Here is a 15,850-nt window from a genome sequence, read left to right as displayed (position 1 = left end):
ACCCCGCACCCCCTGCATTGGAAGGCGAAGTCTTAACCACTGGACCGCCAGGGAAGTCCCCCCTATTTTCCTCTTAATTTCATCTCTTGTTTTACTTTCTCAGAAACCTGCTGCAAAGCAAATATGCATTACCATAAAAATAGCTGGCAGTCTCGGGCTGTGGTATGGTGCACAGCTCACAGCAGGCAGAACCACCCAGACAGAGCAAAGGGCGGAGGCGGAGCGGGGAGGATGTCAGTCAGATGCACAATTCGATTTTCTTCCCATATCCCACCTGGAGGCATTATAAGGTTAAAGTCTCTTTCAGCTCCCAGAGCTCTCCCAGCCAATCCAAAACCTTTTCCTCTATTCCCTTACCCATCAGAGCCTCACTTCTGTGATGAATGACCCTCTTATTTGTCCCAGTTCAGCAGCCACTTCCTAATTGCCACGGCTGCGTTTCTGAACCTTCCTACTGGGCCTTGGGAAGCTGGGGGCTCTGGAATACCTGCCTGCATCACTGGCCTCCTCTCTCTTCCACCCCCATGTCCCTAATATCTAACCTGGTTGTAATAGGACTTTTTTTTCTTCAGTATACTGATTTGGATTTTGCTCATAGAGCAAAAGAAAAGAGAATTAATTTAAAAAAGAGAAAATGAAAACCTATTATATACTTCTCAAATAGAACATTTTTGTACATGAATTCCAAAAGAAACTCTATTTATTGTTTCTTTCCCTTTTTTGCATAAAAGTTTTATTGAATAACCTTCTAGTTTTCATAGTCCAACCTCCCCCCCCCCCCGCCATCCACATAAACTGTAGAGTGAAACGAGACCAAAGAAACATTTTCTTAACCATAAAAAAGGAATATATCGTATTAGAGGGAGGTTAGCTTAAAAACTTCATATTCTGGTTTCCCTTTCTTTTTTAAAAATGAAAGTTTTTGTTGTTACACTCAAAAAGTAAGACATGCTCTATTCAGGAAACATATATGCATATTTTTTTCCTAGAAAGAATCACAAGAAAGTGTGTTAAGTAGATACCATTAGGGAAAGGGAATTTTTATTTCTCTACTGTTTATATTTTTATTTCTTTCGTGCCTTTTAACTTTCAAATTTTGAATTTTCCCACTGTGGGTAGGTATTACTTTTGTTCTTAAAAAGTTAATCAATTAATACCCAATTAATTTGGGAAAATTAGAGCATATAGGAATCTACAAGGTGGAAAACACCATAGCCCCACCGTGAAAGGGAAGCATTGTTAACTTTTTTCCCTTCATCTCTTTCTTCCCAGTCTTTGTGCAAGCTCTGGTTTTTGAAAAGTTGGGATCATAGATATATACATGATGGGTACTTTTAAATCCATGCCTAAAGGGGCTGATGAGCCACACACTGGGTCTTCAGATGCACAAGATTGTCATTTTCTTCTTTTGAACAATTGAATTTAACTTAGTTCTTGACACCTGACATCTGCTGCTGGCCATCCCTGAAACACGTCCATTCAAGGGAGTTCAAACAAAGCTGCTTTCAGGTTAACTGCCTATTTGGGATATTCCTTTTCCCATTTTTTTTTTTTTTTTTGCCCTTCTCCCCCCAGAGAGTGACCTGGGTCAGGGGTGTCAGGTTTCTGTGCCCTTTGCTGCGTGTGCCTCTTCCTGCTGCGGTCACCCCCTGCCCTGCCCTGTCAGGTTGTGTCCTGGACATCTCAGTCTCAAACCTCTTATGGCACCAGCTTTTGTCCTTTCTGATGTGGGAAACTTTCCAATGCCCTCTGCCCTTCTATCCTCTCCACGTCCCTCCCACCTCTCCCTCCCTCCCTCCCTCCCTCTCTCCCTCTCTCTCTCTCTCTCTCTCTCTCTCTCTCCCCCTCTCCCTCTCTCTCTCTCTCTCTCTCTCTCTCCAGCCTTCTCCAGCCCCAGCTCTTGCTGCAAAGGAGGCTTCTCCACCTCCCAGCTTAGACCCACTGAACATGGGTTCTAGCCAAATTTCTCCCAATCTCCCTCCCAAAAGAACTGGGGACACTGGTCTCCTTTTGGAAAGGAGGGTTGCTCTTATGTCACACAGCACATTCATCCTCACCCCAGAAAAGCGATGCTGCAAGACCTCCATACATTGACTCTCAAGATTTAAAACCAAAATTTGAGAAGACAGAACACCCCTTTTTCCCAAGCTATCACTGCCCTAGGCTTTTGAGAGTTGATCTGAGAACTCAAGGCCAGAGTGTTTGACCTCACTCCCCTAGGACTAAAGCTTCAGCTTGTAACGTCTAGTTGTAAAGAATAGAAGGGAATTAGGACGTAAGTATTGTGATAGGTTTATTTTTTTCCAAAATGTTATCCTGGTACATGTGTCCTCTAAGAATCTTTGCATTCCTGTGGAAAAAACAACAGCACTTCTTGTGTAGCCAGCTTCCCTCCCTCCCGTCTCCCTTCCAGGAAGGTAAAAGGGGATTCTCTGTCCAGAAAACTTCTCTAATTTATTCCCCCCAATTCCCTAAGATTGGGTCATCCCAGAAAGAGGGTGGTGTTCCCTCTCCCAGGAGCCCGGGACCCCTTGGCCCTGGCCTCACTCCGCCACAACCCAGCTCCCACCTTCCTCTGAAACAGATTGATCAAATCTCTGATAACAGGGGTGAGCCGCTGTCTTTGCTTTAGGGCAGCAGAGAGAGCTGGCTGGTTGTGTGTCCCTAACTCCTGTCCTGTTCTCCTCTCCCCTGGCATCGCTGTCCGCTCTGTAGGTCCCAGACATCCCCTCCAGAGCAAAGCAGTTACTGGCCAAGCTTGCAATCCTACCGAATTTTCTACATGCATGTGTATTACTTTTTAAATTGCGGGGGGAAAAATAAACATTATCTTTAAAAAAGAAAAATAGGTACATTTTCCAAACACATCCCTAAGCGATTGCTCTCAAAATTTAGAGGAGTGGAAGGCTGTTCATTACTTCTGGCTCTTCTTTCCAGAGAATGAGCCTCTAAAACGAACAGCACCCCACACTGACGTAAGCAGGGTGATAATCAGTACTTGCTCTTTTGCAATCAGGATGATACCTAGTGATGAGCAGAGTGCTGCATTGGTAAATGCTCTTTTGCTTTCCTTCATGGATAAAAGGGGAGCCATAACCTGGCTTTTGGTTACGACTTTAATTTTCAGCTTGTGATCAAAGGCAATAGCAGAAAGCCAGGTGGACTGGGCGTTCTTCCTTTTGCCTTGCCTACTTGCATGCTTATTATGTGTTTGGGTGCATGCTGAGAGCCAGGTCCAAGCCCATCTGGAGGTATACAGTAGTCACACCCCTCTTCATTTAAATGGGGAGCTGTAGGTTCCAGGTGGACCCACCATCTTTTTTAGGCGGCTCTTTGTGGTCCATGTTGGTATGTGATCTGTTCAGAACAAAGATGGTCTTGTCTCTCCTCAGGTTTCATGGGATCATCTCCCGAGAGCAGGCAGATGAGCTTCTTGGAGGCGTGGAGGGCGCCTACATTCTTAGAGAAAGCCAGCGCCAGCCAGGGTGCTACACGTTAGCACTAAGGTGAGCCTGATTTCATCCACTGTTGCAGCTGCTTTACAGGAGACTTTACTTATTTTTTTCCCCTTTTTTTTTTTTTGCGGTAAAATATACATAACATACAATGTAAATGTACCACTTTAACCATTTTTTAGTGTACAATTCAGCGCCATTAAATATATTCTGTGTCCTGCAACCATCTCCACTATCCATTTCCAGAACTTTTTCATCATCCCAAACGTTCGGTACCCATTAAATCAATTGCTCCCCATTCCCCCCTAATTATTTTTTATTTTCACTTCATTTACAAAGCAGCCAGCAGCATGTCAGAGGCTTATACATTTCCTGTTATCAGTTGATGGGCTCTGAGGCTCTGTTTATGCATACACAGCATTCTTTGGAGAATCATCTGCAAAGCTGGTGCTCTAGGGCTGCTTCCTTCTGAAACATCAAGCCTGCTGATTGAGACAAACCTCTGCCTCCCTTCGCCCTCGGCAAAAGTCTTCACCTCACGTTGTGCGTGTGTGCCTGCACGGCCGTGCGCTTTAACCAGAGGATTCTCTCAGAGATCACACTGACCTCACACTGAGCTCCCAGGGGTAGTCATGACGCTCCACGCCAGCGAGCCATCGCAGCACTTTACCACAAAATCACAGTATTAAAAAATCACAATTTCAGTGCTTGTGATTGGTCTGTTTACATTTTCTGTTTTTTCCTGGTTCAGTCTCAGAAGGTTGTGCTTTTCTAAGAATTTGTCCATTTCTTCCAGGTTGTCCATTTTATTGGCATATAGTTGCTTGTAGTAATCTCTCATGATCCTTTGTATTTCTGCGGTGTCAGTTGTTACTTCTTTTTCATTTCTAATTCTATTGATTTGAGTCTTCTCCCTGTTTTTCTTGATGAGCCTAGCTAATGGTTTATCAATTTTGTTTATCTTCTCAAAGAACCAGTTTTTAGTTTTATTGATCTTTGCTATTGTTTCCTTCATTTCTTTTTCATTTATTTCTGATCTGATCTTTATGATTTCTTTCCTTCTGCTAACATTGGGGTTTTTATGTTCTTTCTCTAATTGCTTTAGGTGTAAGGTTACATTGTTTATTTGAGATTTTTCTTGTTTCTTGAGGTAGGATTGTATCCCTCTTAGAACTGCTTTTGCTGCATCCCATAGGTTTTGGGTCATCATGTTTTCATTGTCATTTGTTTCTAGGTATTTTTTGATTTCCTCTTTGATTTCTTCAGTGATCTCTTGGTTATTTAGTAATGTATTGTTTAGTCTCCTTGTGTTTGTATTTTTTACAGATTTTTTCCTGTAATTGATATCTAGTCTCATAGTGTTGTGGTCAGAAAAGATACTTGATACGATTTCAATTTTCTTAAATTTACTAAGGCTTGATTTGTGACCCAATATATGATCTATCCTGGAGAATGTTCCATGAGCACTTGAGAAGAAAGTGTATTCTGTTGTTTTCGGATGGAATGTCCTATAAATATCAATTAAGTCCATCTTGTTTAATGTATCATTTAAAGCTTGTGGTTCCTTATTTATTTTCATTTTGGATGTTCTGTCCATTGGTGAAAGTGGGGTGTTAAAGTCCCCTCCTGTGATTGTGTTACTGTCGATTTCCCCTTTTATGGCTGTTAGCATTTGCATTATGTATTGAGGTGCTCCTACGTTGGGTGCATAAATATTTACAATTGTTATATCTTCTTCTTGGATTGATCCCTTGATCATTATGTAGTATCCCTCTTTGTCTCTTGTAATAGTCTTTATTTTATTTTATTATTATTATTTTTTTTAAATTTGTTTTATTTATTTTTGGCTGTGTTGGGTCTTCGTTATGTGCAGGCTTTCTCTAGTTGTGGCAAGTGGGGGCTACTCTTCGTTTTGGTGCACGGGCTTCTCATTGCGGTGGCTTCTCTTGTTGCAGAGCACGGGCTCTAGGCCCACAGGCTTCAGTAGTTGTGGCACGCGGGCTCACTACTTGTGGCTTGTGGGCTCTAGAGCACAGACTTAGTAGTTGTGGCACACGGGCTTAGTTGCTCCGAGGCATGTGGGGTCTTCCTGGACCAGGGCTCGAACCCGTGTCCCCTGCATTGGCAAGCGGATTCTTAACCACTGCGCCACCAAGGAAGCCCTAGTCTTTATTTTAAAGTCTATTTTGTCTGATATGAGAATTGCTACTCCAGCTTTCTTTTGATTTCCATTTGCATGGAATATCTTTTTCCGTCCCCTCACTTTCAGTCTGTATGTGTCCCTAGGTCTGAAGTGGGTCTCTTGTAGACAGCATATATATGGGTCTTGTTTTTGTATCCATTCAGCCAGTCTGTGCCTTTTGGTTGGAGCATTTAATCCATTTACATTTAAGGTAGTTATCAATATGTATGTTCCCATTACCATTTTCTTAATTGTTTTGGGTTTGTTATTGTAGGTCTTTTCCTTCTCTTGTGTTTCCTGACTAGAGAAGTTCCTTTAGCATTTGTAAATTAGAACACTTCCTAACACCATACACAAAAATAAGCTCAAAATGGATTAAAGACCTAAACATAAGGCCAGACACTTTAAAACTGTGAGAAGAAATCATAGGCAGAACACTCTATGACATAAATCACAGCAAGATCCTTCTTGACCCACCTCCTACAGAAATGGAAATAAAAACAAAAATAAACAAATGGGACCTAATGAAACTTAAAAGCTTTTGCACCACAAAGAAAAGCATAAACAAGACGAAAAGACAACCCTCAAATGGGAGAAAATATTTGCAAATGAAGCAACTGACAAAGGATTAATCTCCAAAATATACAAGCAGCTCCTGAAGCTCAGTATCAAAAAAACAAAACAACCCAATCCAAAAATGGACAGAAGACCAAAATAGACATTTCCCCAAAGAAGATATACAGATTGCCAACAAACACATGAAAGGATGTTCAACGTCACTTATCATTAGAGAAATGTAAATCAAAACTACAATGAGGTATCACCTCACACCAGTCAGAATGGCCATCATCAAAAAATCTACAAACAATAAATGCTGGAGAGGGTGTGGAGAAAAGGGAACCCTCTTGCACTGTTGGTGGGAATGTAAATTGATACAGCCACTGTGGAGAACAGTATGAAGCTTCCTTAAAAACCTAAAGCTAGAACTACCATACGACCCAGCAATCCCACTAGTGGGCATATACCCTGAGAAAACCATAATTCAAAAAGAGTCATGTACCACAATGTTCATTGCAACACTATTTACAGTAGCCAGGATATGGAAGCAACCTAAGTGTCCACTGACAGATGAGTGGGTAAAGAAGATGTGGCACATATATACAATGGAATATTATTCAGCCATTTAAAGAAACGAAATTGAGTTATTTGTAGTGAGATGGATGGACCTAGAGTCTGTCATACAGAGTGAATTAAGTCAGAAAGAGAAAAACAAATACCGTATGCTAATGCACATATATGGAATCTAAAATATATATATATATATATATGGTTCTGAAAAACCTAGGGGCAGGACAGGAATAAAGATGCCGACGTAGAGAATGGACTTAGGACACAGGGAGGGGGAAGGGTAAGCTGGGACGAAGTGAGAGAGTGGCATGGACATATATACACCATCAAATGTAAAATAGCTAGTGGGAAGCAACCACATAGCACAGGGAGATCAGCTCGGTGCTTTGTGACCACCTAGGGGGTGGGATAGGGAGGGTGGGAGGGAGACGCAAGAGGGAGGAGATATGGGGATATATGTATATGTATAGCTGATTCACTTTGTTATAAAGCAGAAACTCACACACCATTGTAAAGCAATTATACTCCAATAAAGATGTTAAACAAAAAATAAAAGAAAATAAAAATCACAGCACCTAAAAGGCATTGCATTTACTGCACCTTCCTAACCTGGATCAAATATTTTATGTCCTTTGATCCTCATGGCAATCCTATAAGGTTTGGTGAAGGTTTTCAATTTCAGAATTGGATTGTCTTCCAAAAGTTCATTCGTGAACTCTTTGGAATTGGGAAGCTCTTTCTCCATGGAAGAAATGGTATCAATGAAACACTTCCCAGGGCCTTCCCTGGTGGCAGAGTGGTTGGGAGTCTGCCTGCCAATGCAGGGGACACCATGCTCTAGAGCCCGCAAGCCACAACTACTGAACCCACGTGCCACAACTACTGAAGCCCACGTGCCTAGAGCCCGTGCTCTGCAACGAGAAGCCCGCGCACGCAACTAAGAGTAGCCCCCTCTCGCCTCAACTAGAGAAAGCCCGTGCGCAGCAACGAAGACCCGACGCAGCCATAAGAAAATAAATAAATAAATGTATTAAAAAAAAAGAAAGAAAGAAACACTTCCCAGGTCAGCCCACAAAGGTGTGTTCAACCCACCATCTCGATGCTGTGATTGTGGAATGGTCGATGCTTTCCAGGTTGCAACTGGGGATGGCATATCTTCAGTGATGTCATTATGGGGAAGCACTTCAAGAGTAGCAAGTGCCCTAGAGATGCAAAGTATTTTCCCAGCTTCCCAGCATCCCAGCAGCAGGAGTTGACAGTCCCAGTGGGGAGCCAAGCAGGGGCTGTGAGATATAGGACCAAGGCCAAGAGGGAACAATCAGAACTAAAGGGAGAGCACCCTAATGATTAGGTTACTGGAATGCTGGCTCTGGCGTTCAAGCAGGGAGCTCCACACAGCTCCCCTGTTTCCCTTCTGTTGGACCAACTGGGGTGAGAGGCATGGGGTGCTTTACTGATAGTGGTTAAAGATGTAATAATAAAAGGACATCAGGCCAGTGGTGATAGCTTCCCTTGCAGAGGTAATTGCCTGGTACAGGGGAGGGGGTGGAGGGGCATGGCTAGTTCCCATTAAGAAATTTATGTAAGATATCTGTAAATCAGGCAGTACTCCCTGACTTTTACAAATGAGAATGATTATGACCCAATGGCCTTAGTGATTTCTAGGACCAAATGATGCCATATGACTGGCTAGGGTTAAACCCACCTTTGCCTCTTTCCAAGGATGTAGCCTCAATCAGGTACCCCATCTTTTCAAGGCTCAATTTCCTCAGCAGTCAAACAGGGATAATAATTGCACCTGTCTCAACGGGTCTCCATGATAACTTAATGGGGAAAATCATGTCCAAGGGCTTAGCCCAGTGCCTGGCATTCAGTACACCCTTGGGAAGTTTTAGCTGCCATTGCCACTCTAACACTACTGTGATTTCTAACACTACTGTGATTTCTCCTTCCTCATGGGCAGGTTTGGAAACCAGACCTTGAACTACAGGCTCTTCTATGATGGAAAACACTTTGTGGGTGAGAAGAGGTTTGAATCGATTCACGATCTGGTCACAGATGGCTTGATAACGCTGTACATAGAAACAAAAGCGTCTGAATACATTTCCAAAATGACAACAAATCCCATCTATGAACACATTGGATATGCCACTTTACTCAGAGAAAAAGTATCCAGGAGGCTAAGCAGGTCTAAAAACGAATCAAGAAAAGCCAGCGTCACAAATGAAGAACACACAGCGGTTGAAAAGGTAAGCGACACGAGGGACAAAAAGTCTCTCTTTTTTTAATCTATGCTGAAAAACCGGACGATTAATTCTATATGTGATTTGCCAGTATGTTGTAGGAGACCACCCCACCTCCACCGAAAGAACTTTAGAATTTTCATGCTAAAAGGGACCTTGGACATCTTTCAGTTCAACCCCCTCATTTTACAGATGAGGACAGTGACGTCCAGAAATGTTTGATGATTTGCCCCAACTCATGCGGTCAGAGCCGAGACTTCCACAGATAATTATCTGTGCGTTTATTTGGAGTTTGAAAGGAAGAGACAATCCCCTTAATGTTTTGTGATGAAACTAGTCACTTGCTTTTTAATTGCCATTTGAGGTGTTACTGGCTCCATCTCTAGTCCACCCAGCTGGCCAGACACATGGTATTTGCATTTCCTTCTCTCAGGACTGGGTGACCCTGCGTGATCCACAGGTCAGCCGTCTCTTGAAGGTGGTTTTACCTAGATAACGGATTTTACTGACGGAGATGGGAGCATTAGCGGTGATGATGGCTGTCTCTGGGAGGCTTGGATAGACAGGCTATCCTTTGTCCCAAAGGAGGAGTTATTATGCCTCACCGAGGATTAGAAGCTCCTAAGTGGGTGATGTTCAAGGTGGTTACATCACGGCAGGATGTGGCGAGGAAGATCTGATTTTCCTCTCCAGTAAGCTGCTGTTTATTTGAAAGACACCACTGCAGTTTGCTAGCAGATTTTTTGGATGTGCCTCTTTAGGAACCATCTGCTTTGCCTGGTCCTGTCTGTTTTCCACTGAAAGAAAGTGACAGCCAGCCACGCCAGTCAGCCCCCACTGAGTCTGTGCTGAGCCCAGCTTCTAAGGCGAGCTTGGACTGGGGCAGATGTCAATAAGCAGGGCGAGCACTGCTACTTCTGGTGGTTACTAATCCTTAATTAAACTGGAATGGCCCCCTTCGTCCCCCTGTTGTCCAGTGTTAGCAGAAAGCAAAGGAACCTCAGGTCGACTGATTGGGCTCCGGCTTTGGCGACGGGGATGCACCAGAAAGCACTGAAATGAGGAGAGCAGAGGATGGCAGGCGGTTCTGTTGGCAGACAGGGGAGGATCTTAATTGATTTGCTAATTAAGCTTTAGAGCCTAGGAGAACCTTCCTCAGAATCATGTCAGATGAGCAGCTGGCTCATGAAAAAAATCATTTGCCATTTTCTTTTTGTAACTCCAGAGTCTCCAAAGCACCTGTTTATTCTTTTGCAAATAATTGATTTGGGAAGTGGTGGGGTTTCTGGTTGTTTACATTTCAACAAAAGAGAGAGAGAGAACTTGGGTCCCAACTTTCAGAGTTTGTTCCCGTCCAGGCAAAAGCCGTTCCTTACTCTGTTTGCCAAATCTGTTGAAAAGTAATTTAGAATAGAAAATCTGGAAGCTGACCTTCCTAGCCATGACAAATCAGAGGATGAATTGTAAAATAAATCTCTGAAGTGGTGTTTATATTTCTGAATTGGAGAGTGATGCCACCATAAAGGCAATCTGTTACAACTGCAGGCGACACACTAGAACATTTCCAGGAAAAGAGGTGAGTAGGAAGTGACTCTTGTGTAGTTGGGATGAGAGTTTAGATCCTGGGTGTTGGAATTGACATTCACCGATTTCTGCCCTCCGCCACGAGGGAAGTTGGGTCACTGGAAACTGATATTTCTAGATGATAGTCCCATAAGGAAATTTACACGACAAAATATGTCCTTTCTTGTAGATCATTTTGTATTTATTTATTAAGATTAAATTTGGGAGGAAATTAATAATCAGATTAATAATCACTTTGAGTGAGCCACCCAGTATACTTTTACCTTTTTAGGAAAAGATAAATAAAGAAAATGTTGAAAGAGAAAGTCCAAACTCAGTGAAAGGTTTGATGGACAGGTGTTGGTGGTGCGTGTTTCTTAGATGCTGATGATGCCGTGTTTGGCTTTCCTGGAGGACACTCCGAATACTGGGTCTGGTCATCTGCCAGGGGTCGCTCATTTTGTTACTGGATTTGTGAAGTAACTTGGTACGCCTCCATCTGTTTCTCTCTGACCTGTATTGACAAGTGGAATTACCAAGTCTCAGTCTTGCCAGAAATTCCATTTCCCTTAAGGGCAGGGCAGTGGACTGCTGCCATGGAGACAGTAACTAGAAAAGAGGTGGCAGAAGCTTGAGTGGATTGACTGAGAATGTCCGCGGCACCTGTCTGCGTCGGTAGTGGCACGTCTTGAAGGTTTTAATGAGTGAAATGGGTAGGTTTCCTAATACTTCTCAAATCCAGACAGCCCAGCATTTCATTTTCCAGAGTACTTAAACTCCATCCGCCCGTTTATTTTATTGCTCATTTCCTAATGAATCCAGAGAGACTATGTTACCTGTAAATTCGAGAATATTAACAGTGTAAATTGGCAAAAAGATATTACCTACCCCATCAGATTTGAGCTGTTTCCAGATTTACCTCCTGTCAAGATGGTTAGCAGTGAACTTGATTTTAATAACTGCAGATGAGGTGGGAAGAGGGGAGGGTGCAAAAAAAAAATGTTGTGGTTGTTAGCCAATAGGGATCTGATTTTTTTCTGATTCTTTAATTGATTTTTAAAACATTATGATCTATAAGGGCCACCATTTCATGTATTTAATTAAAATGGTCATGCCCAGTGTCATTTCTTTCTTTTTTTTTTTTTTAATTTATTTATTTTTGGCTGTGTTGGGTCTTCGTTTCTGTGCGAGGGCTTTCTCTAGTTGTGGTAAGCGGGGGCCACTCCTCATCACGGTGTGCGGGCCTCGCACTGTCGCGGCCTCTCTTGTTGCGGAGCACACGCTCCAGACGCGCAGGCTCAGTAGTTGTGGCTCAGGGGCCCAGTTGCTCCGCCGCATGTGGCATCTTCCCAGACCAGGGCTCGAACCCACATCCCCTGCATTGGCAGGCAGATTCTCAAACACTGCGCCACCAGGGAAGCCCCCAGTGTCATTTCTTTTATGAAACTTATTTCAGAATTTATTCCGTAGATGGATTGTCTACTGACCTCCAAAACTGGTGCTGTAAGCAATGTAAGAATAACAGGATTTAACATTGGTTCAGACATTTGCAGTTCGTAAACAGATTTCACGCATGTGAAATAGCTTCCCATTTTATCCTCAGAACAACTTTGCCAGGTACATAGGGCAGGAATCATTATCCCCACTTTATTGAAAAAGTCACAATAGCAGGATGAGGAATCAGACCCACACTTCCTAACTCCAAGTTCAAAGCTTCTTAAATCTATGGAGCAGCTGGACCTCATTCTGTTCTTATTGCCCTTATTGCCTTAAGCAAACACTCTTGCTTTTGACCATCCTAAGTCAATTGATAGTAAGAATCCCTTAATATTTACGTGATGTGCTTTTGAAAATACACTGCTATCAATAGCTCTAATAACTAAACTGCCTTGTGAATGATACCCAACTGAATCAAATATATGTGACAACAATATTTTCAATAGCACATTTATTAAGTAAATTTGGCTTGCTGGATTAAATTGCATTTATGCTTTACTGGAGAAAAATCATCTATATTCTTGATACAATACAAGCACATTTAAGAATATATTATAGTTTACCATTATTCATTTCACTATTTTTTATAATAGCAAACATCAGAAAACAACCTAAATGCCCATCAGTTGGGGATTGGATTGCTTATATGAATTATGGTACACCAATGTACAGGAATATTATGCAACCACAGAAAAGAATGAGGATGCTCTCATATGGACCAGTTTGAAAAGATTACCCAGAGTTATCAAATGCAAAACCAAATATACTATAGTATGGGCAGTATGGTTTCATTTGTGTAAACAAGAAAAAAAGATTTTACACATTTTTTTCTTGCAAAATCGTAGAACATCCCTTGAAGGATGCAAGAGCTAATATCAGGGTTGCCAGTGTGGAGGGGACGGGGGTGTCTAAGATGTAAGGGAGGGAAGGAGACTCCTGCTGCTATTTCATACTCTTTGAATTTTGAATCATGATAAATGCAGGATCCCATTCAGAAAATTAAATAAGAAAGCAAAATTCATCATGTCCTAAATTCACATACGTTAAAGCAAACCCTCCGTAAAACCTCTTCTCTACTCAGTGTATCACACACACACATATACAGTTCCAGCCCTCTGGACCCACACTGTTTTCCCATCCCTTCTCACTGGCCCCCTTCCCCATCCTGATAGCTCTTTTTATTCTTTCATTTCTCCTTTGGATTGTTAGCAAGGAGTCTGTATTTAGAAGCCTTTTGCTGAAGGTTGGGGACTAGAAGATAGTAATTTAGCACAGAACTAAATCAGCAAATAAAGCCTACGGCATGACTGTCCCTGGAAATGGGGTGACTGTTGCTCCCTCCCTGATCTTGGCCCCTGACCACCTATAGACCCCTCAGCAGTGCTCCCCTGGGGTTTTGTCCAGCCCTCCCCCCATTTTTCATGCCCTTCCACCCCACCCCACTCTCCTTTCTCAAGCCGCCCCAGGCCAGCTCCCAGATTCCTCTTGCTTCCCTACAGCAGCGAGGAAACCTTTTTCGTTTCTGCTCGTCTTGCTGTGAAACCAAGAGAGAGACCTTTTCTGGAGTGAAGGGTTCTGTCCTCCTGTATAGATGAGTGTTTCAGAGAGGAATGATCTCCAACCTCCACCCCACCATTTATTTTCTTTTAGAAATAATTATTTTCTTTACGTCCAGGGTGAACCTTTCGTCTTTTATTTCACTGTTTCCACCATAGGGATCAGCTGGCCTGCAAGATATCTTTGCCTAATACCATATTACATTTTTCTCCATACTCCTGGAGCAACAGGAAGTGCCCCCCCACGCCTCCCCAGGGCACAAATCTCCAGGCCTCACTTACTGAGAAGCCTCAACAGTGGATTCAGCTCATCCTGAGTGGTTCTCCCCACCAGTCCCATGATGGCCCCCAATGGCTGGTGCCCCTTGGTGACTTTTCACTCATCAGAGTGTTGCTCTTGCTGTTGTTTTCATCCTGGAAACCATCTGATTGGCTTTGTCTACAGGACAGAGTTCAGATTCCTCAGCAGGACATTTGCAGCCCATCTAAGCCCAGGCTCCCCTGGATGCAGAGCCTGAGGCAAGGGCTGGGTGCGTTGGTAATTTGGGATGGCAGCCAGGGAGCAGGAGGGAGAGTGAAACAGACGAGGAGAGAAGCCAGTGGAAATGCAGATTATGGAGTTGGGCACCTTCCAAGGAGCCATGTAGAACTGCTCCTGGGAGGAACTGAAAGGGAGGTGGTATTTGCCCACCACCCCCTGACCTCTGTTGGCTGAGGGGTGCTTGTGAGCTGTTAAGTCCCTTAAACACCAGGCTGTGCCTGCAGAGAACCAGGTGGGTGCCCAAGGGCAGGGAGTGAGAGATCATGGTGAGGACACATGCTGTCGGACTGCCGGAAGGTGAGAGCCACAGCGATGCCCGGGGTCGATGGTGGGCCAGACGATGCCCACTGCAGTCCGGCCCCGCCTTTCCCAGCCTGTCTCCAGAGGCTGGCCTCCCTCGCCTTCCTGTGGTCTACAGATGTTCCTGTGCCCCTCGCCTCCCCTCCCTCTGTGCCCTGTCTGACATGGCTTCCCTCTCCTGTTATCTTCAGCTTTCTGTTCACCCTTTAGAGACAAGCACAGCCTCCCTAATAAAACCTGCTGGGACCCACCCTCCCTCACCGACTCTAAAGGATTGATCTCATCTCACCACTATCTCACCACTTTCACAACAAAAAACTTTTTATTGAAGTATAGTTGATTTACAATGTTGTGTTAGCTTCAGGTGTACTGCAAAGTGATTCAAATATATATATTCTTTTTCAGATTCTTTTCCATTATAGGTTATTACAAGGTACTGACTATAGTTCCCTGTGCCATATAGTAGTTCCTTGTTTTTCCATTTTATATATAATAGTGTGTCTGTTAATCCCAAACTCCTAATTTACCCCTCTCCCCTTCCCCTTTTGTAACCATAAGTTTGTTTTCTATGTTTGTGAATCTGTTTCTGTTTTGTAAGTAAGTTCATTTGTATCGTTTTTTTAACCTTATGTTTTGCACATAATCTTTAAGATAATTTGACATGCTGTGTGTCTTAGGTAATTATTGAAATCAATGGTTCTCAGTGTCTCCCTCAGTGACTGGCAGCATCACATTCCCCAAGAGACTGATTAGAAATTCACCTGCTGGGCCCCGACCCCAGCACTACTGGGTCAGGACCTCTGGGGCGGCACCTGCCAGCTGCCGTGTGACCAAGCCTCCAGGTGGCTCCGGTGCACACCCAAGTTTGAGAACCCCTGGTTTAGATGCTCCTCTCTTCCTCTAGAGGTTGACCAGTTGGAGGCCCAGGTCACTGCTTGGTTTACATCTTAACTCTAAAGCCCAACCCATGAAGGACTCAACAGAGTAAACACTGTTGAATAAACAGATGGATAATTTTCAAAAGGGAACGGATTGGTTCACACTCACCCTAAGGAGCAGCGTATCTCGAATACACCAAGATGGCGCATCAGTATCTCCCACCATTTTCTCTCAGGGCATCTCCTTCCACCCCTGGGCTAAACTCTGACCTGCTGCGGCATCCTGAGAAGCTAGAGCCTGGAGGAGGAGGGTCTTGGAGACCATCTTGTGCATCCCCTTTGTTTTACACAACAGGAGACTAAGGCGTCCAGCTCGTTTGTCTGGAGTATTTCAGAGACATCTAGAGGTCACAGAGGCTTGGATAGAAAAAAATGCTTTAAAGCAACTGGCCACTTAGAAGTTCTCTTAAAGTTAAAAGATCTTTGAGGAGCACAAGTTATATGTCC

At 43.5% G+C, this 15,850-nt stretch overlaps 1 protein-coding gene across 2 annotated transcripts in view; it reads left to right on the top strand.

The window, feature by feature from the left end:
- CHN2 (chimerin 2) overlaps positions 1 to 15,850 on the top strand; it is a 332,632-nt gene that overhangs the window by 203,515 nt on the left and 113,267 nt on the right. For both annotated transcript variants that reach the window (XM_030857429.2, XM_030857427.2), the window contains exons 5-6: positions 3,393 to 3,506; positions 8,729 to 9,014. In XM_030857429.2, the coding sequence (XP_030713289.1) occupies positions 3,393 to 3,506; positions 8,729 to 9,014 (400 nt within the window). The remainder of the gene's footprint in view (positions 1 to 3,392; positions 3,507 to 8,728; positions 9,015 to 15,850) is intronic.

Source organism: Globicephala melas, chromosome 9 (assembly GCF_963455315.2).
Source record: "Globicephala melas chromosome 9, mGloMel1.2, whole genome shotgun sequence".
In the NCBI taxonomy this organism is placed as follows: domain Eukaryota; kingdom Metazoa; phylum Chordata; class Mammalia; order Artiodactyla; family Delphinidae; genus Globicephala; species Globicephala melas.
Note: the sequence above shows the minus strand (reverse complement) of the source record. Positions and strands in the feature narration are given on the sequence as shown.